We start from the raw sequence: 26387 nt of genomic DNA on the forward strand, positions 1-26387 counted from the left end.
CTGACGAAAAAAAAAAAAAAATGTTGCCCGATCTCACGCAGCTCCTCAAAGCGCTATAGCGGTGCACCTCGGAACGATTCGATTAGCTGGCGCGTTCAACACGCGCCAGGCGTTTCGAGGAGCGACTTTGGCACGCGAGAAGCATGCGCGCGATGGTGACCATCTAATGGTTTGGTCATTGGGCTGCTGCGCTGGGAGACAGAGGTTCGACGCCACCGTCGGTCGCGCATGTGCTTATATCACTACATAGACTGACTTCACCCACTTTGGAGCTAACAGAAAACGCGAGGTTTGTCGAGGCTATAGAAACGTCACGACACGTCACGAAACAGGAGGCTATAGAAACGTCACTTCAGTAAAACGATTTCTTGGCCGAGTTGGTCACCCATTGCAGGCATAACAGCAGCGCCAAAAAAACACACACAAAAGAAAGGAACACTGACAGACATCGACAATCGCTGGCACGACAATCAGCGCGGGTGCAGCAGCGATTGTCCGTGTCTGTCAGTGTTCCTTTCTTTTGCGTATGTTTTTTGGCGTTGCTGTCCTGCCTGCAAAAAAAAAAAAAAAAAGAACGTCACTTTGATAACTGAGGGTACCAGGTCGCCCGTGGTGCGCACATGCACTGCTGTCCATGCGTCGGAATCATCAGTCTTAGAGAGGTAGCGATGGTGCTGGCCTAATGTTTTCAAAAAAAAAAAAAAAGTAACGAAAATCGTTACGTCAGGCTGACGTCACTGGCACTTTCATGGGCGCGAAATTCAACAGGATAGTTTTCTCTTCCATTTTATTCGTTCATAATCAGCCTGTATCAGTCAAAAAATACCAGTAGAGTTCTGAATGCCTTCACCCAAAACTGATTTGAGGTTTTCGTGTGCCCACATATATGACCGTTGAGCACTTACACTGCGGAACTTATCTCGGCTCGCCTACGTTACGCCCTTTGTTATCTGTATCGAGTGGTCAACGTAGGTAGTTAAGCTCACCGCGCCCTCTGCCGCCTGTAGACACCTCGGCATCGGCGACAGTGCACCTCTTCAGTGCTGTCATCGGGCAACGTCTGCGTCCTGCAAAAAAGAAACACCGCATATCTTAGCAATTACTGCCACTCGGAGCTCGTTTACTGCTACAGCAGTCAGTCAATCAATCAATCAATCAATCAATCAATCAATCAATCAATCAATCAATCAATCAATCAATCAATCAATCAATCAATCAATGCGTCCATCTCCAATCAAATAAATGCTAAATTATTCTATGCATAAATCACCCATCAGCGCTAAAAAACATAACGACTTGTTTGCGTTGACAATGTCATTATTATCTATAACAATTTGTTTCGTGTTCCTGAAAATATTTATCTTGTAGTCGAGGACGTAAAGATAAATATTATGCAGATCCCACGCACTGTGGAAATCTACGTCAGCGGAGCTTTCTGTGCTGTGCGCAACTGACTACCGTCAATTGCACTTCGCTCCTCGAAGAGAGCAGGAAGTGTGTTGAGTTAGCTCCCGAACAACACTTTGCAGCGTGATGAACGCGGTTTCAATGTGGATCCGGGGACCTCAGAGAAGTGCGACCTAACGCTAACACGTTTCCCTCGCATTTGCTGCTACAGCGCCACTGCATTTGTTTTTTTTTCCTAACACGGAGCTTGAGCATCATATTTGGGCTATCCCGTGGGCGGTGACACGGCCAGCTTGGGGGAGGGGGGGGGGAGGAGGGGGTGACACGCGACGCTCGCTTGTCCATCGCCGTCGCTCAAAAGTGGGCGTACGTTTCGCTGGCCCAGTTCCGGGCCGTTCCCAGGTCACCGCCTCGACGCGCTCCTTTTTAATCTGCGCGCTGGGGCGCTCTTGCAGAACGGGCCGCCAGGTGTCGACCCGCGCAGGTCATCGGAGCGGTTTGGGGAGATAAAAGGAGGCGGTCCGACTACGAGCGGGGAGACCACAAACAACGGAGGCGTACAAAAAATCAGTTACCGATAGTGCTTCGGAAAGTTTGATGACGGGAATTTAAATAAATAAAAAAAAACAGCGGGGTGTAGGACATCAAGCAAAATGAGAGCAAGAGCTTGGTGGCGCAACCCACCGGCCCGTTTCAAAGGGGACGCCCGCAGCATCCATCCATGTATCGGAGAGCGGCGAGTGGTTCAGGTGCCCGTGGAGGAAGCGTATAACCGTGCACAGCACGCTTGCTTGGACAAGCCGACTTCATTCGTTGGGATTTGAAACTGAGCAAGCTCGTGGATATGCATCTTGCGAGTTGTGCAGCGCCCACTAAGCGTGAAACGACAGAAATGGAACTCATCGTGACCTTCCATATCGAAAGGGAAGGAGGTGCACGTTGCCTCAGTCAGCCGTCCATTGCTATGAGTGACAATTTAAGTATATGTATACCTTGTCTGCGCGTGCAGAAATTGAATGGGGTCTACGCATCACCTTAAAAGACTTTCGAGATGTTGCGACGTATATGCTTTTCCTTATATATATATATATATATATATATATATATATATATATATATATATATATATATATATATATATATATATATATATATATATATATATGAACGTTAACGAGAGGAAGTGTAACCGAGGGGCCCGATATTTAGTCATTGTATCATAAGCCAACAAACAGACACCAAGGACACCATAGGGGAAATTACATGTACTAGGAATATATACTTAGTCGTTTTTTTTTTCTCGTTTCATGAGAGATCGCCCTCTTTTCCGTCAAGTGCAAATGAGAACTAGAATTTTCGAACAATACTTTCTTTTTTAGTCAGAGATTCTTTAGTCTCCATACTCTGTAGAATGTCCAGTTAATGGAAGGTGGTTGTCAGAAACGTCTAGAGATGGATGAACCAACTGAATAAATCCTACCTTTTGCCAGTTGGTTCACACAACCCTAGACGTTTCGGACACCCAACTAAATCACCTCTGATAAAAAAAAGGTATTCGAAAATTCTATAATTTCGCTATAATTTCTAAAGTTTCCCTTCCAACAGACACTAGATTTTACCCTTTTTTCTTTTAAATGCAACAAGCGTCATCAAATTTGGTACAGCGGTTGCCGAGAAAAATTAGTTCTCTTTTTTCACATTTATTTAGACTCCGAGCTGAAGCTTCCTCTTACGACGTGTGCCTGAACTACTTTGGCACAGTTAGAAGCCTTCGAAACTTGCCAAGCCCAGTGTGATTTTTACAGAATGCAATTTTCATCCTACTTTTTTTTTTTTTACTGATAGGGAATTGACTGAGCCCGACTAACTGTTAAACTGATGACGTCACTGCGTGCGACCAGGTTCGGCAAATTATGGGCGGAGTCAACGTCGTGGCGCCGTGTTTCATTATTGTTCGAGCTTATAGATGCAACCCGCCGTGGTTGCTCAGTGGCTATGGTGTTGGGCTGCTGAGCACGAGGTCGCGGGATCGAATCCCGGCCACGGCGGCCGCATTTCGATGGGGGCGAAATGCGAAAACACCCGTGTGCTTAGATTTAGGTGCACGTTAAAGAACCCCAGGTGGTCGAAATTTCCGGAGTCCCCCACTACGGCGTGCCTCATAATCAGAAAGTGGTTTTGGCACGTAAAACCCCATAATCTAATCTATCTTATAGATGCAGGCTATCTAATTGTTTTAAGCGTCGCTTTAATGAAATCGTAATTAAACCAGTCTATGAAAACCGCTGCGCACGAGTATTGACACTGACACAAGTGTGCGCAGCAGCTTGCCAGTGTAGACAGCTGGTTGGCGTACGTGTCTGCCGAGACACAATAGGGAGTTTTAGGTTAGGGGACGCAAGCGGCTTGCATGCGCAAGAACTAGGGACCACGGTACTGCGCATGCGCAGACCCCTACGTCTCGGTCTGCGCATGCGCAGTACCGTGGTGCCTAGTTCTTGCGCACGCAAGCCGCTTGCGTTCCCTAACCAAAATCTCCCTGCTAGGCCGCTGAATTGCGCGTCTTGGTAAAACGACTGTTCACGTAATATATATAAATGAGTGACGCTTAAGAGACGCTCGAATGTCACGTATTTAAATACGTGTGCGACACAGATAACCCAGTCCATGCGTTATAAGTTATCTATTGTGCCCTCCCCGCTCTCCGCCTCTCTCCGAAAAACCCGTGATGGCGTCGCTTGGACGTTCGCCATCTTCCGAGATTCGAACGTTTCCCCGCTGCAACTTTTCTATAAGCTCCCTCATGCCTGCGTTAAGCGATATGTAAATGGGTAGATTCTATTTTTGAAGCCGGCTTCGTCTGTTTGCTGCCGTCCTCGCAGGATGCGTCATAATACAAATCACTAAAATGGCGCGTGGCGTGACGCATTGGATGTGACCTTTGCGTATAGAGAGTACATATGGGGGAACTGAATGCGGAAATCCAAGTTACCCGAGATCTTATTTATATGCGATTTCTTTTAGTAGGCTCTCGGTGATTTTCGCGCGCTGTATAGGCAGCCGAAAACTGGGAACGATGTACGTCTCCCGTCTTAGCTCGGGAGCTGCTATCTGAATACATGGGAAGGGAAAAATAATTTTGCTCTGCAGCAGTAGTGCGCGGAATTAGATGAGATTTGCTGCGCTTCAAAAGAAAAGTAAAGGTCTAACCCCCGTATAGGAAGCGGATATATATATATATTTTTCAAGTTGTGTTGATACAACTATATACTGAAGTTTGTCCGCTTGAAACAGAGCCAGTTTACAGAACTGCGATATGCTTTTGGTGCAGACACAAATTTGTAAACTTCGCGCTTGGGTGTATTGCTTTACCTTACCAGATTTCGGTAATTTTAGTCAAATTAGATATCTGTGTCTCGTTTTGGCGGTGATCGTCACAAGCCGCAAATAGCGGCTTGTAGCCTCTGCCTCTACCATTTTTCTGTAAATTGAATATTGATTATCTGAATAAATGTGTCCAGCGCTCAACGATATGCATGCAAACTTGGTTGGGTCGGTTTGAGTCAACCCGACTTGTGACCTGACACGATCCGTTCATGGAAATGGGAGCTACAGTTCGGGTGTCCACCGTTACGACTGGCGAAACTGTTTCTACGACAGGGGCCGATGTCATCTTCCGTTGTTTCCTTGTGAACTATAAACGCCGTCTAAAAAGGTGACTCGCCATCCCTGCCCTGCGAAGGTGCATGTCCAACGAAGCTGTGGAAAACCATACAACAGCTGAGGGGCCCATGAAGCGAAAAATCCGGCGTTGACATCCGAAGGTACCAAACCCACGTGAACTAGAGGTGACGTTGCGATTGACATGATGACAAAACGTGATGACGTCATCACCTCGAACATCGCGCGATGACATCATCACACCAAAGGTCGCGCGATGACGTCATCACTTCAAATGTGACGTCACGCAATGAAGTCATCGTCAAGTGATGATGTTACTTTGTGACGTCATGTGATGCCTCTTGGAGAAGCAGCACATGTGCGCTTCCCACTTCTTCGCGCTGTCTCCGGGATCGGCCCACATTCTCCATCGGCAGTGGGCGCATTAGAATTTCCGCTTCACAGAAATGTAATCTTTCTGCCAGTTTTATTGAGGCTGAAGGGTCGTCGAGTGCTCGGAACAGAAACTGCCGGACAGCATTATCGCAAGCGACGTCGTCAGAGCCGCGTTTGTAAGCACATGACGTCTACACCCTAAAGCCATTTATCGAGTGAGCACCAGTGATTAGCCCAGTCCAGTGATTGGTCCAGTAATTGCTATTTTTGTTTGCTAAGCCGCAGTGCTTTTGAGGGATAAACGAAATGAGTCGCCGGCTTCATATTCAGCGCGAACTTGCCTGCCGAATGTTACCGCGTTTATGCCAGCCGACGTCTACAGATATCGCAGTATATGATATCGCCCCGTTCGCTGTCAGCAGTTTGAACTACAAAAAAAATCAAGAGCAGCGGTTCTCGAGTGCTAGCAGTGGGAAACAAGTGCAGGCGGTTTCCTGTGTAAACGCAACATTGTCCACAGTGTCGATTTGAACTGCACCGTGTCGTTGACCCGAGAACAAAGACGACTGTCTCTCGCCCAGCACTGTCGGGTTTTGTTCCTCCACTCGGATGTCGCGCGTGTAATTAAGCGCTGGCGTTTAATTGATCAGTGACTCGATTACAAGCTGACGATGGTTAGTTGGGCTTCGCAGCTTTTCCTAGTGCGTGTGTTATACGTACATAGTAATCTCATAATCTACCTCATAATCAACTTCCGGTTCTCGTGGTGGACACGGCTTGGGCGCGAGGTCATCGGTTCGATTCCCAGCCGCTGCGGCCGCGATCCGACGGAGCGCAGGGACGCTTGTGTTCTCGTATGTAAGTGTCATTAAAATAATACAACGTCACTCTATCGTTTTCGAACTAGCACTGGAATGTGCAAAAAGATCAGCTGAACTGTAACCTGAACCACGTGACCCCTGCAGGCGCTTTTAAGGTTAATGCGGAACCCGCTTCTACAGTGCATTTCGCTGACCGCAGTGTGTTCTACGAGACAGAGTTGCCGGTAATCCGCATCATCTTATTTCTGTAACGGGTACTACGCAGACACGGCTTGAAAAATGAACGCGTCGAGGTTACTGTATAGTCTCTTTCGTCGTCTGCTCTGCAGATAACGAGCCACAGTGTGGAACTTCCGGACGACGCTTTACAAAAGAAGTACTGGATTGGAGGCGTTATATAAGTACTCACTGTGCATCTGAGAAAGCCGGTGCAGAAGGCGCCTTGGCCGCTCCGAATCGAGCTCCGAAGGCGCTCTGCACCGCCAGGAGTCGCCTGACACGCTTCGCAGCCCAGGAGGCGCCGGGAACCTGCGGCGATGGCGGAATGCGCGACGGACGGCGAGACATTTTTCGGTCATCTCACGTCGACGGCACAAGCGACACGTCAGACACAACATCCAAGAGGTTCAATCGCCGCTGCAAATTCCTCTTTTCCTTTTTCCTCCCGCGACCCGCCGTAAACAAGCGCGCCGCGGCGAAAACAGTGAGCCGGCCGGACGTCGCGCGTGCGCAGCGCCGATCGCATTTCCTCCCCCGAACTCCCGGCGCAGTACGTGTTCGAAGAGTCGTCGTTGACTGACTGACGACGCGCGCCGTTGCACGAGCACTCCGCGTGGGTTACAACAACAGTTTATCGAAATCTGATTGTTAGCGCGCCGCGTGGAATATGAGAAGGGAGATAGAGAGGGAGATAGGGGAGAGAGATCTGGGAGACGCGACGCTTTGTGTCTCCTCTCCGACTCCGCCACCGCCGGTTCATTCGGGCGTCGAGGCAGGCCGCCCGCCGGTTGCGTTTGCTGCTCCCAGGCGAGACGCAAAAGCGCGTCCTGTTTCCGTTCGGAACAGGCCGCTCGCCACCGGCTTGGCCGCAGAGGGGTTTCTTCGTGCCAGAGCCGGACGCTGTCGTGCTAGCTCCGGGCGGCCCCGTTCGGAACGTTTGTTTTGTGCGACTGCCTGGATTTTCGTGCGTGCATGGCCTCGTTTTCTCTCTCTCTCTCCTCGCCGTTTTCTACTCAACGGCAGGGCCCTGCCGTCACTGTGCGTGAATCTTTGTTGCTATCTTGTTCCTTTGGGTGTCAGAATAAGCAGACGACAGTATGGGATGGGGCAACGTGGGATGGGGATCGTATGCGAAGGCTTGAGTAGAGGGATTGGAGTTGAATGGGGGAAAGGTGTGGCGGAGGGTGACGCGGCCCCTCGGGAAATTTATGCAAGATGCACAAATGCTTGGTCGTTAGTCAGTGTTTAGCTCGACGGCCTTGTGTAGATGCGCCAGCCCTAATTACGTTTGTTCATATCGGTGAACCGAAGGCTTCTATAAATACCAGCGTCTCGTAAGACTGTTTCGGATCGCGGAGGCGCAGCAGGTAGGTGGAGTAGTATTCTGAGGTTGGAGCTTGTACCGAATTCTGAGGCTGCCACCGAGAACATGTGGCTTCAAGTCGACATTCCTAAACAACGGAAACAATGTGGACGACACATTCACATTTAAGCTTCCTGCCTCTCTCTCTCTGTAGCTTGCCTGCAACCTGCGTCGCTTGCATAGCTTGGGACTCTGGGCCGAAATATTATCTGTATTCTTTATCTAAATATTTTAATCTTATCTAAATTTCGAGGCATCCCCCTTTTTTCGACACGCGGTGGCCAATGATACTCCCGAGAACACGATTTTATTCATTCCGAATTGTTGCATTTATAGCGTAGTAAATGGCCGAAAATGATAATTTCCAAAGTTTCAAAGCCGTTTGAAGCCACAAGGACGAAGTTAATTTTGGCAAATCCATCTAGACATACTAATAATTGCCTTAGGACGTCTGAACCGCATTGCTACAGCTCCCCCTAGATACCATCGTCATAGTTTCCTTTGGTGTATTTTTACCCGCCGTGGTTGCTTAGTGGTGTTATGCTGCTGAGCTCGAGGTCGCGGGATCGAATCCCGGCCACGGTGGCCATATTTCGATGGGGGTGAAATGCGAAAACACCCGTGTACTTAGATTTAGGTGCACGTTAAAGAACCCCAGGTGGCCGAAATTTCCTGAGTCCTCCACTACGGCGTGCCTCATAATCAGAAAGTGGTTTCGGCACGTACAACCCCATAATTAAATTTTTTGGCGTACTTTTCTAAGAAATTCTATGCTACTAGAAGGAGGAGGGTAGGGAGGGAGGGAAGGAGTAACGTTGAAGGAGTTTTTGTGTCACCCGTTCGCCAGTCAAGGTTTCAAATCCGCTATAAATGCGCATGGTCGCGCAGGTGTTGTGGCCAGCTATATTTGGACGCGGCGCAAAGTAAAAATAGCAGCTGCGCAGTTTGGTTCAGCGATGCGCTGTCTCAAAAGCAGCGTTTCAGCTAGCTGCAAAAGTGTGCTTAAATAACAAAAGAAACGCCGTAAATCCCGACTCAACACAACCAGTGGCATTGAATGCGAGGAATGTTTGCGGGAATGCTAGCAAAAAAAAAAAAAGCTATGTATATATACTTTGTTATATTCTTCGCGAGAAGTCTTTCTCGTTTATTCGCTGCCTATATGAACGTAAGCGACCCTCACTGACCATGTAAACCAGGTAGACGATCATGTAGGGAACATTCATAGATGCCCGTGTTTAGAAATAAGTTGCGTGGCAATTGTTGAAGCATGTTCGGACGTCAACAAAGGTATACGGACTACGTGCTCGCCGAAAAACGCTAAATTTGTTCCCATGTATGGCATACGAATTAGAGTACACGAGTGCACTAGAAAGCTTGCTATGCCGTGTCTAAACAGAAATCCTCAATTTCAATTACATTCATAGGCGGAGGAGAAAGTCTGCTTTATCGTGGAATCCCTGGATTGCGTACTTTTTCTCAGGGGAGAAGAAAAAATAAATAAATTAAAAAATCACATATTCTGGGGCCTATAGCGTGGCCCCCCAATAGTTATCCTTATCAATCTTTTTTTTTTTTCCCACAAACGTCTAACACTGCTCTCGCTACTTTCCGGTAAGGAAAGGTATCTCACGCTTAGACGTTCGTGACCTAAAAGTACCGGTCACACAGCTTTAAAAAAAAAAAAGAAGGAAATACACGAAAGATGGGTGAGGATATTTGGGGAGTTGAGAAAAGCACCAAAAACATTCTAACTCTTGAAGTTGTTCAGTTTCGGCTCTGTAGAAATTCAGTTCGTCAGGCACATCCGCTCGTCAAGTGTTTCGGAGGCTTGCACCAGTTTCAATCAATGAATCAACCAATCACTCAGTAACAGTCGATCAATCAGGGGAGTCAATCCCAAACACTCAACCAGTCTCAGTTTTCAATCTCAGTGAGTCAGTGACAGACTAGTGATTGTCGAGTAATATTTTTATTCGATTAACGATTAATCATTAATCGTTTCATCCTTTAATCGATTAATCGCTCTCGATGCAGGGTTTTTCATCGATTTATTTATTAATGGAAAGTATTGCCGGGCACCCTTAAAAAGGTTGCATCAGTTAACTACTTTTATTGGACCCCATTTTGATGTCTGGGAGGTGGAACCATGTTTTAAACACAATTGCATAAACATTTGATAAAGAATAATATTTAACTTGCTAAAGACTTGCAGTTGGCACTAGTGGCTTTTGAAAAAGATAAACAATATATGTTATAAAATGGCACTTAGTGCAGAATTAAATAACCTACGCACAGTGCACTGGTGAATCCTTGTGCAGTTAAACAAGAAATAGGAAAAATTGCAGAAGCGATGGGTAAAGCCCAACTGAAATATGCTATAAAATGCAATATCCACAGGGGAAAAGAAAACTACTGGTTTAAGATTTTAAACCATATGCTCTTTTCCACAGAGCAAGGGAACGTCAATTAGCTGGGATGTTTGGGTGAAACCGACACCTTCTTTGAACGGCCACACAACTCGACACAAGCGAGAATATATGCTCGGACGCTGTAGATCTGGCTCGCTGGAATCGACACGAACTCCGTCGCTATGTCAAATACATGCTCCAAACTGGCATGCAAGCTGTGCCACCTCTTTAGTGGCCTATAGGAGTGGCACGACAATCAACGGCTGCGTTGCTATACTATAGTATGCCCTGAATCGCGAGGGAATTTCAAGCGTCCGGCTTGAATCCATGATAGAGTGTACAAGCGCGACTGAACGAGGACGCCGAAAGAAACAGACACACAGAGATACACACTGTCTCTGTGTGTCTGTTTCTTTCGACGCCCTCGTTCAGTCGCGCTTATGCACTCAATCATGGATTCTAACTAACTAGCCCGCCAACGCGTTTTAACCTCGGCTTGAAATTGAGGGAGAGGGGGAGGCGCTCGACTCGGCATCTCTCGAGACTCGGAAAAACAGTCGACATTCGCAGCTCTTGCGTCACCATTCCAGTACACGATTTCGAAATTTTGGCGCCTCTCTCGTCCAACTCTCTAAAACGATTTATTGAACATGTCTAATCGATTAAGTCGACGAAATTAAAGGTGGACATCGATGAAGATAAACCGTTTTGCGGGATAAATTTAATCGATTCATCGTTCATCGATATTACTAACCCTATATTACGGACGGACGGATTCCACGACGTTAGGACAAAAGTAGCCAAAAACAGCGACAAGACTGATTCTAATGGCCAGGACAAATAATAAATGGTCGCAAGCTGTATACGGAGTGAAAACGTACAGAACCGAGTTTCAAGATATGCGTTACCGAATCTACAGCGAAATGCATTGGTGTTCCGGTTACGTTTGCCTTACTTTGCTTAAACAGGGCGTTTTCGTTTTCTGTATAAAGGGGAACGGGACAGCAGCGTAGATTGCCGCGCAAGCATTACAGGGCTTAGCTCCCAACTGGCGCTGTAGATTCAGAATTGGTTCTAAGCGCACGTGCCTACAGACTCCCCGCGGCTTAAATTTGTACATTACAATATGCGCCCTAAAGCCCATTGGCCGTACAAGTTAATCAGTGAGATATTAATCGTAAATCACGTTAATTTGAATCGTGTGGTTCAAGGCAACACTTGTGGAGGAGAGAGAGACGCCGGACCGAAAGCCTCCGGACTCGCGTTGACCACCTATAGCTGCTAGGTTCTCTACCGTGCAAAATTTTGCATGTAAACGTGGCCGCTGCGCCTTGTTAGCGAACCCGTAACCTAGGAAGGCGCAGGAGCAGATCGTCATAGTCAGTGCGCGTTCGCAGCGGTTCGTGCAAGCAATGACCTGTTCTTCGAGTGATCCAATTTAGGTAGTAGAATTATGCTATCTGTCAAAGAGGTTGCGAAACATTTTTTAAGGTACAAAGACTACTGGTTTAAAAACTTATAACTACAATTGACCTCTTATGTGGTTTGCACAATTAGAGCTACACACTTCGTCGCTGTCGATCACGTCTTAATTGACGCAAAGCGCCCAGCTGTGGGTTGGCGGGAGGGGAGAGGAGGGATGTCGCGCAGACGGCGCGCGCGTGTGCTGTTGATGACAGCAGCGGCAGCAGCAACAAAAAACAAAAGGACGTAGCAAAAACCTTCAAATGATCGATGACATAGCTCTTCTGTGAGTCACGTTTAAATATGCACACTCGCGCGTTGAACTTTGGCCGCCCGCCAGCGCGAGGTGACAACAGCAAACGTGACGGGCGGAACGGCGGGCACCTGGCCGTGTCTTTTGTGTCACGCCAGCTTTGTCTCGCAGATAGGTCGTATCGTGCGTGGCCCGTCCGACAGACAGTGACGAAATCGAGACCACCGCGACACTCAATCGTCGATTTACGTGGACTTGCGCGACCCTGCGCTCCAAACATTTTTTTTACGCTGTTAAGGGTGTTGGCTTGTCCCATGGCTGACACCCTTATCTTTAGGGCTATAGCGTATTTATTTTTTGTTGCGCACGACGGCGAGCTCCAACTGGACGTGAGAAAAGACGTAGCTGAAAACTGCCCATTGTACCCACACTGTAAAATCATTTACACGCCTAAAAGTGAAAAGGGTGTAAATGGGTCTATAACTCACACATTAGGGTGTGAATCATTTACACCTTTAAAAGTGAGAAAAGGTGTAAATGTGTCTGTAACTCGCACTCTTAGGGTGTGGTCACCCGAAGTATGAGTTATAGACACATTTACACCCTTTTTCACTTTTGAGGGTGTAAATGATCTTACAGTGCACCTGGAGCGCGCAAAAAGATATCTGACGCGAGAATGTGACAGCGATAGCTACACGAAAGATTGTTTGATTCGCTTTTCGTGCCATCTGTCGCAGCTGTCATCAATTTGACTTGCCGCACAAAGTCGGCAAACAAGAAAACTTCATTGGTCCCCAACAAAAAGACTCGATCTTATACACCTCTTAAACGTGAGGGTGCTAGCCATGAGACAAACCTACCAACCTTCCCGAAGTTTCTGAAACGTTCCGAATTTGGTCTCGTTTTACGATTCTACATATATTGCGTCAAAATGTACACGAAATAAACCTTGCGCTTGTCGATCGTCTCCGAACTTTCAGTCCGACGTCTTACGACGCTAAAAGAACGCTAGAGGAGGTACTGGTTTCGAGCAAGTTTATTCAAACTAGTTCCCGAAGCAGGTGATATCGGCAACAGGAAAGTCCCTTCCTTTTCTGATTCCTTTTTGCTGCTGCTTGTTTGCATGCGTCTAAAGGGGAATAATAGTTTATAAGGTGCTTTTCGATTCCAGTAAAGGCGGATGCTCAGCGTGCGTCATAGAGAAAAACAAGTATTACTCTCTTGGGACACTTCTATATATGGCACAAGGAATTAGCGAAAACGAACTTTCATTTGACGTCAGTAGTTACATATATGCCTGGATTACAGGCTAATTAAACACTCCTAGATTCGGCTTCACAAAGCCTGTATATTCCGTAAGGTGTACATACCAGCCGGACAAAATAAATTAACGAGTATAATCTGTTGCAGAAATGTACGCGTCATGTACAGATGATTCAGCAGTTATAAATACACGGCACGCAACGGCTCTGCTAATTTAGGAATAACTGCAGCTGCTGCGGCCAACGGAATGCATATCCTCGTCAGACTCCTTGCACACTAACTTCAGTTATTTGCAAAATTAACTTTGAAGACAGGATGTGACGTCACAGGTGTTATTGGGGTTTGGTATGGTCTGTCGTATATAGTCGGACGTCGCTTAGTGGGTCGCTACGTAGCCCGCGCCGTCGGAGTGTCTCGGAAATGGTCAGCTGGCCTACGATACCGGGGCGTCACGCGGAACAGCGAATTGTTTGTTGAAATTTTTGCAGGTTGTTACAGAGCATGCAAATTTACAGGACTACTTCGTGGTATTGCAAGGGAACTCATATCTACAAGTTTTGGGGCCCTCACGCAACGCGCGAGGTGCCCCGTACAATATGAACAGCCTGTCTGTTCTCCGGATTCGTGGGCTAGGAAACCAGTGACGTCACGTATGGCCACTCAGGTGGCCCGAGGCCGTCGTAGAACTCCGCGTTTGAGGGTAAAACGATGAGGAAGGAAAAAAAAAAAAGAGCGGATTGGAGCGTCGCGTGACAATTTTGATGCCTAGTCATAAAAAACGTGAAGAAAAGGCTCGTGAGAAATAGGCGCCCACCACGTGACAGACCAGCCGCGATTTCTCGACTATATACGGGTGGGTTGTGGAAGGCGACTATGATGCGAGAGCGACACTAAATGCTGCCGCTAACCGAACGATCCACGCAATCTTGCAGGGCTTATTTTCCCAATATATCAACGCGCAACCAGCAGGCTCCAGAGGCGAGGATGCTCCATGACGATCGTGATTGACGTCCGCACGATAGCGACGCAAGACGCGTTTGTCTGAGCGATGAGACGAGACGAGAGGTCAGCGCCTCTGCGCGCTGATGGCCACGGCATGCCGAACATCACCTTCGCTCGTCGAATAGGCTGGCCACGTCATGAAGCATCAGTCCGCTCTCCGTGGCGGTATAGGCACGGGCTGCTTGCACATCTCGAAGGACCCGCGCGCTTTTTTTGACGGAATTTCTTGCAGAAGTCCTAGGAGCCGTGTCGTCGTCTCTGTCTCGGGACGAATGCCGCTCGATACGAACGATAAGAATGTAGAAGCTGCCACTGAAATTTGTTCACCGGATCTATTGCAATCATACTGGCGTTAGACCCTAAGGACACCTCTTAGAACCATAACTGATAATGATATTTCCTTGTCTTCTCTGCTATAATGTGGACGCCAGTTCCTTTCTTTTCTGCATGCGTGCTTATTGTGCCGCGCCTGATTTTCATATTGTTACGCTAGAGCGACCGCCAATACGCAAGAAAAAGGAAGACGATGTGGCCTTGTCTGTGGAGCGGCTCGCTGCCAGCGCGGCAACCCTTCTCCCCTTTTCATCATTGCATCTTTAAATAAGCGCACCCCACTGGCAACAATATAGTTTTACGTTTAGCTTATTCGCTAAGAACGTCTAATATTTGTGCTCGTACAATGCTATATAGCGCCCCCTTGCATACCTATCGCGCGTGTTTCAAAGCTGATATATTTTAACTATACTCAGAGGTCGCGATTTTCGTTTTGTTTGTTCTCTGCGTCGCCGTTCACGCTGTGTTAGGGAAATGGTTATTCCGGCATCCCCCCTCCGTTCCCCCTCCCCCCCTCCATACTTATGACAGGTATCCCGTGTTCGCCGCAAGGCATACGAAGGAAATCCGACTTCTCACGCACGATTGGAAGCAATCATTAGAACAGTTTTTGCGCGACTCACCGTTTTTGAAGGGCGCGCCTCCGTCACTCCGGTTTCGCTGGCCACCGAGGCGGTGTCGGTTAGTTCTCCATCCTCGTAGTCATCAGCCTGTAACGAAAAGGAGGGAGACTTCCGTGTTTCAGTTGGCCGACCGAGGCGGAAACAACGACTTCCGCCATCTACTTCCGCAGATCGTTTCCTTTTTCCGGCTGCTACGCGTGCATATGTTCTTGTAATGCTGTAATACTGGCCGAGCACGGACAGTGTTGCTGCCAAGCAGGGTTGAGTCATTGATCGATTAATCCTTCAAACCATTCTGCATTTTAATCGAACACTACACAGGAATATTAAGTTTAAACGGCACTAATGAAAATCATTACGTCATCTCGCGGTAAGAGGTCGATTACTGAAAGAGTAAGCGAGTGCAACATTATTGCTCTTTTATTTCTTTTTTTGTTTTTTCATTTTCGTGCTTTTATACAACAACGCCGCTACGTCACTGTGACGTGGATTTCAAAGTCTTTTCTCGCCTTCGGGACGCTGCGGCACTGTGAATTTTCTCCAATGACGAGAGCGAATTTTTTGGTCTCGCAGAACGGTGATTTGCTAATAAGCTTAACTTTCTCTTTAGTGCTACTTGCATTTGTATAGTATGCGATTTAGCAAACCCAGCCATGGCCAACGTTAGCCATGGCGTCGTGGTGCTGAGCACAATTCTCTCTCTCTCTCTCTCTCTTGATATATATATATATATATATATATATATATATATATATATATATATATATATATATATATATATATATATATATATCGCTTTCGTTTACTCTTAGTGTCCACTCATGAGGGAATATTACCTGTTTGGCCAACCTTCCAAAGTTAGTAGACCTGAAAGTTAGCTCTGAGTAAGTGTACTGCTGCCAGGTACGAAAGTATATATGGACTGTGTGTTACAAGCGCACTTTGCACCCCGACGCTGAATCGTTGCCAATCGGAACTCTTGGCAGGTGCTGCGGGGACGTGACGAGACGGTCACTTCCTGACCGTAAACGGAGATGTGCATGTAGCTGTAAAAGAAGCGCCGGTTACCTAACCGTAAAGAACCACAGGCCGAACGCGACACTTCGCTGGGTGAGGCAATCAATCGATCCAATCGATGTCGTGTTTTCTTTTTTTTTGGGGGGGGGGAGGGGGGAGGGGTGTCTGTGCGTTGGTTTGTTACGGTGTAACCACGACGACTCGCTCAGTTTTACTGCGCTGCCGTGGTTACCTTTAGGTTGTGCAAACGTGCAACTTCGTTTGCAGTGTACGGTAACAGAGGCACTAAACGCGGGGTACGGTAACAGAGGGATTCGCTGCGCAAGCGAGTCCCTGAAGTGAGCCTTTTGGCTTTGACGTTGGTCATCAATCTTCGCATCTCTCTCTCTCTGTCATGCTTCTGCTGCTTGTATTTTTAACGTCTTCCTTTTTTTTTTTTTTGCTCGAACGAGCTTTGTTCTGTGCGCGTGACACACTCGCGGTTGTGACCCTGCGGGACTCTGACTCCACGATCGAGTCCCGACGGTCCTGGACACCTGTTGTTAGTGCGCCGTTCCGACCGGGACGCGTGTGTTTTGGGCAGCGCTGCTCGCAGCCTTAACGGCAGTCGGCGGCTTTGTCCTATATACGGGTCGAAGAGAGAAGATGCGCTCTGTTTTATCTTCCCAGTTGGAGTAATTCGTGGTTGCCAACTCTCCCTCCAGCCGCGGTCTCGGTGTGACCATGGCGTTGCGCCGCTCCACGGGCGCGAGGTCATGGGTTCGATCCCCGCCGCGGCGTGTTGCTAAAGAACGCTCGTGTGCTTATATTTAGGTGGACGGGTTAAAGAAATCCCACGTTGTCAAAATTAATCAGGAATCCCCGGTGTGCCGTATACGAGGTGCCTCACAATTTTCGACGTGCCTCGTAATCAGATTCTAGTTTTTTTGCCGCGTTAAACCCCAGAATTTGATTTAAATTGCCAAGTCATTGCCAAATCTCCCCGAGTTTCCCGTAAGTTTCACGAATTCGTGCTCGTCCTGTACGTTCTTACGGATGTTTCTTCAAATTTTACGAAAAAATGAATTCTCTTGACGAATAGAAGTTTCGCTCGTTGGTGACCCCCACTGCGTATACCCTTGCAAGTCTTCTAATTGTAAAACGGGGGGTATACCTGCTCGGATCGAGTTTATTTGGAGGAGTTCCTGAATGCCGAGCACAACAATCGGGTTAAAGAAAAAGCCGCCGTGATATAAAAAGTTCGTTGTTTGTCATTTCGTGCTGTTTCAGGTGTTCCGTTGCTTGTGCGCTCCGACTAAATGTATATCAGGGTTAATAGTGTGCGCATGTATCGCACAATATGTAACGCATCTGCTAAATTTGTATGTGCTCAGGGCAATCTTAAATATGTGTGTGCAGCTACTTCTCCCCCCACATACACATCCCGGTGTTCTTTCTTTCAGGGTTTTTTTTTTTTTTTTCTCCAGGAATCAGATGCTTCCATATTGAGAGGTATAGCGATTTAATCTTGCAGGTTTCAGCCTGCCGCTCCCTAATTGAGTAAGTGTGAGCCGGAGAAATGGTCTCATATACGGAGCCGCTGCAACAATTTTTAATGAAATTTGTCACATTTATTTTAGTGAACATGCTTATAAATAGGCCACAAGAAAGGCAGGCACAATTGCGATTACAGGTAAAATCTCAAGGAACGAGCTGCACCAGGTCAAAGAAAGACGAACGTACGTCCTTACACGTCTTCGGTGTGAACCAATGTTAACAGCACGCAAAACCCTATAAACTGAAGTTCTGGCACTTTTATACATGACTCAAATCTCGAGAAAATCGACAATTTCAGTCTGATTGGGTGCAATTTACCCAACGGAGAACTACGATCGCACAGAGTACTTGTAAGTGTACTCAGTCGTGTTTTGAAGTACAGTTGTCGCGCGGATTGCTGCACCGAACTAGTTCAATAAAGGTACTAAAAAGGCATCCAGTGTTGCAGGTTATTCCGCGCAGTCCTGCGAGTAATGTGGAGGCGTGTTCGAAAAGGTCGCCAGCAGCGAAGCTCCTGCAGAGCCGGACGGGGCCCAAACATTAGCGTGGGTTTTCCTCTCGGCATGTTTTCTCGAGAAACGTGCAAACAGAGACCAGCCTCGCGAGGGTGGAAAGAAAAATATGACATGTCGTTTGCTCGCGCGGCAAAACCTTGACGTCGTGTTTTGACGTTGCGCAGCCCTTTTCGGTTCCTTCTGTGTTTTTCCTTCTTTTATTTTCTTTCCTGAGCGCACCCCTTAATAGGACAGACGACTACATGAGCAAGGTCAAAGGGGCGGGGAGGGAGGGGGGGCGTGTCGGCTTACGTGGTTGGTATTAAACGGGCCAGTGCATTCAAACGACGTCTGTGTTAGTAGTCGGTAAGGAATCAGAAGAAGAGTGCAATTTTGGAGAACGCTACCCACTGCAGCAGTGACAGGGACACAGGAGTGATTTCTAGCTCGGATAAACTCGGTTATAGTCTACATCGCGAGTTTCCAAGGAGAAGCCGATTCAAACACTTTTGAGTGCATGAAAACCAAGGCGCGCAGGCGCATAAAGTTCCTACACTTATAGAATTGTTTGCAAGCGACAGTGTCAGCTTACCGCGATGTTGAACGCATAGCGAAGGCGGCCATACACTTAACGGAAAGAGCACTTACGAACGAAAAAAGCTTTGTGTACTCGGTCCTATCGATTTGCGCACATCTTTAGCAAACTGCGCATCTTCGACAAATATTAGTTTCCTCTTTGTGGCTGTTCCGAGAGGCATCGAAGCCGTTTCGTTGATTGTGTATGGAGGCAGTTGTGTATAAACTGTCATTGTCATGTTGTAGGAAATACATATAGGACAGTGGTGCCTTACGTAAGAAAGAAGGCGGGGCCCGTGACGCATTCGTCACGCTATCCTCCAGCTCCGGTATGGGACAACGCAGGGAAGGAATTTCGCATGCGGAGGCTAGACGGGGCGAGTGGAGAGAGTGTCTCGCTTGTCAGTGGAGCTCGCCTACTGAAATCAAGGTTTCACGGCACTTGAAATATTTCGATCTTGGCTGTTAATGAACCAATTTGAAAATTCTTGCGGTAGAACGCTTCCTGAAGGGCACGTAACGACTTCAAGCTGATAACCAAAATTTGCTATGTTGCCTAGTGAGGGGCCCGTTAAGTGGGCTTTCTTTCTAAGGGTGCGAGTTAGACTGATTTGCGCCCTTAAGGACCCTTAAGTGTGCAACTCGGCTTACAGCGTTCAAAAGAACTCAAAACAGAACTTCAGAAATAATGTACTGCTTACATCGTGCTTCGGCTAGTTCTAAAAGCCGTCACCGAATCGGTGAGGGTTAGCGGTAGTCTATGTGCACACATTTATCGACATTCTGATATGGATCTGGGGCCCAATTCACGAAGCTTTCACTTTGTAAGTGTTCTTTGTCATTGACCGGCCGTCTTCGCTAACGAAATGTCCAGCATCTAGATTAGCTGGAATTTGCTCTTACGAACAATTATATGGTGTGCTAGGTTTCTGTGCACACAGGCAACGGGTATGCTATGGGGGCGGTTCTAAGCGTATACTGATATTTTTTTGCCGTTGTCGACGTTTAACCGTCGCCGTTATCGACGTGCGATTCAAGTCGCGGGCGTTGACTGAAGAACGCGCGTGGCGATTAAACAATTTGCCCGATATTGTAGCTTATCCAAAAAAATACCTTCTTGCTGGGCAATGTTCACGACTGCAGCGGACATCAGAAGCCATACGCTGCAGTCCCCGATTACGGCTTTGTTTATGAGGAAGAGTTCAATTCGGCACGGGGCCACCATTTATTTACCCACTAGTGTAAAACGCCGGAATGCGCTCATTAGACAAGCGTGTAAGTGATGTGAATAAAATGTGCCGTAATTAGGAGTGAAATACTGTAACATGAGATTTTGATTTAGGGCCTCGATTTTTTTTTTACAAACGTTTTCCAAGATTGAGAAGCTTTTATAAAATATTTAAGCGCAAATTTTGCGATCCAGTAACTGCGACATAAACATGCGTCGCATTTCTCTAAACTGCATCTGAAGCGGTCAAATTTGGTAAGAGTTAAATGATCACATTAATTCGTTACAGTGTTTACGGAGATTTTATCAAAGCCCTGTTGACAAATTACTGGGGTACTTATGATCGCTGTGCAATACTATTTTTTTGTCCACTCTAGATGTCTCAATAGATGGAGTTTACACAATTGCGATATTTCCTTCTTGTCCAGTTCATTCCATACTTCCATGTTTACAATTCTGCAATATACGATAATTATCTTAAAACATTTACTGACCGAAATAATCTAGCCCCTACATTCTGAAATTCCAATTTCACTGCAACAAACAGCACCGAAATTTGCTGTGGATGCAGAAAAAGAAAATGACTTTTCCTTTTACTGTGTACTCGCACAGACAGGTTCCTGAACTAAACGAGTGGTGCGAATTAATTAGTTCAAACGTACATGACGCACTTTCACAGCTGGACACAGTGAACGTGGGTGACATTGTATAGCATCTAATTTTCGTACCTATTTGCCAAAAAACCAGCCACGCAAAAAAAAAAAAAAGAAAATGCAAATCCAACGCACATCTCGGAGCCCTTGTTAAGGGATCGAGCTTTCGTGAAACGAATAATGAAATGCTTGCGGACTCGGGGCCGTGGCTTCTTAGCCACACTGCTGCAGCTGAGGCTCTGGGAGACCGACAGACAAGCGTGGAGCACCACCACAACCACTTTTACTTCGCTGCGTTCAGGTATGCATAGTATGCACTTCCGGTTTACGGTAGTGCCATGTTGGGGAACCTATAGACCTTTTCATCGGACGAGGAGGATAGGGCGCGCGGAGAGCCTTTCCTCCTCTCTGGCTTGGGCGAGCCGGCGCGGCGCTACTTGAAAGTATTGCTGTCGCGTGCTGCGGAACGATTTCGAGATGTTTTAGATGGTACTTTGTGAAATTTACGCCATGTCCGTTCATATAAGGTCGTCAGGGAAGCTTTTCGATGCATCGGTAACTACTGTAGGCGGAAATATCTCTTGGGGGCGCAAAAATGTGACGCGCTTTATCAGCCGCGGTGTACGCACGGTGTATGTATGTGTTGTGAACTATTTTGCTTATATCGGTTCTAATTCAACAAATAAAACCGGTGTCTCTGTATTAGCAGCATGAAATGGTAAATCTGCTCACTATCTGATCACTTGGCGTAGGAAGTAAAACATAAAGCATAAGAGCGCATGCTCGTGCACGGCCAACCTAAGGCAACCACGAAACATCTAAGCGGCAGGCGCTATCAAATATTTGTGATGCACCGGCATCGTTCTCGCGCATTTCAAGTCTAGTAGGCTTCAAATTACCATGTGTCTACGCTAGCCTTCCTGCATGAGGCTGATGGCGCTGCTCAACACAGCGATCTCTGCGGTTGGTGAACCAGCACGATACATATGTAAGCTGTGCGTTTCAGCATTGCCTTTTTGGCCTGTATACAGCCATAATATATGAGAGGGATCGCATAAAAAGAATGCGATGCCTATTTTTGAGGACAAAATTTTCGCAATACGTGTGAGTGCGTCGTAGAAAACGGAACGAACACAACCGAAAAAAAAAAAATTCGGTTATCATCCTCTTTCTCGAAAAAGCAAGAGAAAACGGACTAACGCCGCAATACGACCTCGCATAGTCACGCCGCACAACGTTTATAAATATATAACCGCTGATAATATATAACCGCTGGACCATGCGGTATATAGAACAAAGCTATCTGTAATCCAGCACCTACCACTGCTTACGACGCTTGCGCAGTTCGTAAGGAGTCCCTTTGCTGGACAAGCTTAATTCAGACTGTAAGGTATGCTACTATTGCTTGCCAAAACTATCTTATTCAGGGGCGGAAACCTTATCCATCGAACCAAGTAGTTACGCAATGTAACCTGTAGCGAACAGTTTTAACGATTGTCAAAGTATAACATCACAGCTCCTATCGTAGCAGAACGGTACCCACGCGATCGTCGCGTATGTTTCATCGCTCCTATAAACCGCAGCTTAGAAATAGAGGATAATACTGCAATAAGGTCACATTAGTGATCGGAACATTCAGAAATACACAATTGATCTCCGAGGCTGATTGTGGGGTCAAATATGCACGCACACATCGCGCTGCGTGTTCTGTCCACCTCAACGCCAGCAGAAATTCCAGCCATGATGCCTTAAACCACTTCAGCACGTTTCACAGAAACGTTTACCACGTAGAATACGCACGTCATACTAAACAGACCGCACGACCGCGAAAACAAACGCCAGAACCTACCGCCGAGCGCATACCTGCCATGCAAAAGACCGCTTTCACCCAAGCCAGTATGGCGCTGCTCATAGGCGGCGCCACTGCGTTCACAATATGGCGGCGCCTACGAAAAAACGGTCTATAGGCCTGTGCGCGCGCCTGTTCATAAGGTACCCCAAGATGGCGGAAGGTAGCGAAAGCAGGCGAAAGCAGCGGATGTGACGTCACGTGCATACTATGTATACCAACTGCCAGCTATCCAGATCCCCGGAGCGCTTGCATCGCGAAGAGCGTCTCGATGTCGAGGCACACTAGCATCGAGGCGTCGAGGCACCCTAACATGCAAGAAGGAAAACGATAAGGAGGGAGCATACCGCAACTCGATTGAAGCCAAACGTGGTGGCCCAACACGTGATCGCGCGTCGAAGTGCGCGTTTGGTTTTAGGGTTCCCGATCTGCAGGCAGAGCCATCGCAGGGCAGCCGAACAAACGCGCACCGAATAAAAACTACTGGCACAGCTATTCGGAACTCAACGTCTCGGCAAATCTCGATTCTCGCTCCCTGATCTCGACGCGAGAGGTCACGTGTTGGGCCACCGCTGTGGCTTCGTGGAGCGTTCGCTCGCCAATGCTGGCTGCGTGACGTAATGCTCCCTCCTATATTTTTTTATTTCCTCCATGCACCCTAGGCCACGGCTGATGGCAGCGCCCCACGCGCTGTAAACTTGTTCACATCATTCCTGCGTTGCAGTGTACTAGAATATAAGTGTACTAGAACGTAAGTGTACTAGAATGTTTGCCCAGCGTCGCCGGTTGCGTGAAGCCGCTGATGTCAACTTGGAAACGGAGTTACACATTGAAATGGAAGGTGCGGCCGCAGGGAAAGCGCGTATTACTACGCATGCATAGAAGAGCGGCGTCGAACTCCGTAAGCGTATGCGACCGCGTTCGCGCCCTCTCCGTTTGTACTTCGACGCTGCCGTGCTCGCTGTGCATGCTTGCGACGTCTCTTCTGCTATATGTATTATTCGGCTGTGCTATATTTTGAGGAAAGCGTCAGCGGAATTGTAGCTGTGTACCAGTTTCAAACCCCAGAAGCCTGAGTGGCTCCCCCGAGTGTTTAATGATTGTTATTAAGCATGCGCGAACTTCAAAGGCGTCAAAGCCAGTTCCCTGAGAAGGGTATACCCCCAATGCGTGTACCTTTTGATGCGCTTGTGCTGTTCATTTGGGCAATAAAAAGAAGAAGAAAAGAAGAAACGTAAGCGATGGTGGGCTAATGGTTAGAGCATTGGACTGACGTGCAGGGAGACCAAAGTTCGATCCAACTGAAAGGCCCGCAATTAATTCTCTCTTTCTTTTTTAAGTGTGAGCTACTTTGCAAGACTGCAGCAGCCCGTAGCAGCCACGGTCAGTAAAGCCCTGGAGGGCTCTCGAAGAAAGTTTCGCTTACGAAAAAAAGAAAGAAAAAAAATCAAGAATAAGAAATGAGTTCACAAGCTTTGGCGGCAGTTTGGCCTCCCCAGGCTTTGTGGGGACAGCGATATATGCGTGCACCGCGGATGCATTTGGCCACGAGCCTATAATACAGAACATGATCCTGAAGACTGCCGTTTGGAGGACAAGTGCCGCGTTTCATGCTGCAGCACAATCGGCTATTGTCTACGAGTATGACTCAGCTGCTTACGCGGCCGGCGCCCATGTCGCATTTGATCGCGCTGCGAAGCGCGCGCATTTTCTGCGAGGTTATAACTCATACTCTGTGTACAGCGGTTGCCTTAAACATTTTGCTTGACATTATTGTACGCACATATTAAATACGCGTGTATGTTTCCTTCGCTATTTTTATCCGACCTTTGCTTCTATCCGCCGTGGTGACTCAGTGGCTGTGGTGTTCTCGCTTGCCGTGCAAGAGGTCGCGGGTTGGACTCCCCACCGCGGCTGCATTTCAGTGGCGGCGGAACGCGAGAGCGTTCCCGTAGTTGCACGTTAAGGAAGCCCAGGTGGCCAAAATACAGATCTGTTTATGACGCGGCTGCTTGCACGTAGGTACGTGCCAGACTCTAGCATTTCCCGTACCGTTTGCGAATTTGGGCTCGTTTTACGATTTTAAGAATGTTCCGTCAAGTCATATGGAATATAGAAAAAATAAAAAAACGTTGTTAGCGGACAAACTTCGCTCGTTGGTCTCTGAACCTTCCGTTGGAAGCCTTACGATGATGAAAACGACATCAAAATAGATACTCTGCATCGACTGGCAAGTTAAAACTAATTTCCTGAAGCAAGCGTTATCAGAGACTTCCATGTCGCCGTGATCTGAAAACAAATGCGTTGCGTGTTATAGCCTACGCTGTCACAAGTTGACTGCCGCTTATGTGCGGCCGTCTAAAAGTGTAAACCATCGTTTATCCCTGAAAAGGCGTGTTGTCCAGGGCAACATTTAAAGTACCCGGGCTATTCTGAATATTAAACGACGAATATTTTATTGAGAACTTCGAAATTCGCAAGATCTTGCGGGCACGACAGGAAAAGAAAGAAAGGGGCGGGGGAGGACGTACAATTCGCCCACGCCTTCCCTTCCCTTCTTTTTTCTTTGTGTCGTGTCCGCACGAATTTTAAAGTTCAAAGGTTGTCAGGTGCGTGATTGGCTCTGACCCCATTGGTATTTCTGTGGAACTTCGGCCCAAAATGTGACAACTTTTTTTCTGCCCCTGTTCTTGCACGTTAACCCCAGAAGCTTGCTTCATTGCGAAACGAACAAGGACGAAGGGGGTAAAAGGAGAGGAAGTGTCATGAAAGTATGCTTCTTTAAACATTAGAGAGTTTTACATGTCCGTAAACTTATTGTTTGTAGATTACTGGGCCACCGAAGAAGCGATCGAACGGCATCAGTAGCGCTTGCAGCGCCATTGTTGCGACGCAGAGTTTAACGAGAGGGCGCACATAGCTTATGCTGCAGTGGATTACCTTATTCTATTTAACTAGTGCTGCATACGGCGTTGGTGTACCGACGTAATTGATTGAACGCGCAGTCCGTTTATGTTCACACGGGCACACCGTAGCTGGACAGAGCACCACAAGGTGTCGTTGCCAACTTTGCTGTATCCCTAAAGGGAAAGACGATTACGGAGACGCGAAGCGGTCTATTGCGGTAGCTCAGTGGCTATATATCTATAGCGTTTTCATCTGCCGAGAACGAAGTCGATGGTTCAATTCCCCAACGCGGCGGCAGCATAACGATGTGCAGGCGGGACGCAAGAAAACAGAGAAGCGCGTTAAAGAAAATATACAAGTGAAGAATAACCGTGAGGCGCTCCACTAGGGCCTCTTTCACAGACCCTGTCTTGTTTTGGTACATGGAAGTTCATCGATCAATCAAATTGTTTTCCCTTTGACGACCTTTTACTGCAGAGCGCTGTTATTCAGAAAAAGAATTTACCTCTTTGTGTCTTATCGTTTGCAGGTCTAATATTGGCCTTCGTTTACGCATCGGTTACTGAAGTCTTAAAGAAGTCCGTTCGCCAGTCTCCCGAATTTAATGTGACCCTGTCAAAAAAATCTCCTATAACACATGACACATATCCAATAATTTTACGTGATTATATGAGATTATTGGGTATGTGTCATATGTATCACTTTTTTTTTTTGCTGGGGATATATATCGTGTGAGATACTTTATAATTTAGCGTAAATGCTATATTTGTGCGGGTGTACTACATAGAATCATGACGTAAAAGTATCGGTAAGCAGCGAAGTGAGTTAAGAAAATAAATGTGCGGCTGCAGGAAAGAACTACGAACACAGGCGCCGAATGCCAAATGATATTTAGGGGTCAAAGGACGTATT

The 26387-nt window shown here is 47.3% G+C and overlaps 1 protein-coding gene across 1 annotated transcript in view; it reads right to left on the minus strand.

Annotated features, from left to right (window-relative positions):
• Nucleotides 1–26387, minus strand: part of LOC126539265 (uncharacterized) — a 47236-nt gene that overhangs the window by 17602 nt on the left and 3247 nt on the right. Inside the window, exons 2-4 of the mRNA XM_050186048.3 lie at nt 15216–15302; nt 6694–6812; nt 987–1067 (exon numbers count right to left, since the gene is read on the minus strand). Of these exons, the coding sequence (XP_050042005.1) occupies nt 987–1067; nt 6694–6812; nt 15216–15302 (287 nt within the window). The remainder of the gene's footprint in view (nt 1–986; nt 1068–6693; nt 6813–15215; nt 15303–26387) is intronic.

Source organism: Dermacentor andersoni, chromosome 11 (genome assembly GCF_023375885.2).
Source record: "Dermacentor andersoni chromosome 11, qqDerAnde1_hic_scaffold, whole genome shotgun sequence".
Lineage (NCBI taxonomy): Eukaryota > Metazoa > Arthropoda > Arachnida > Ixodida > Ixodidae > Dermacentor > Dermacentor andersoni.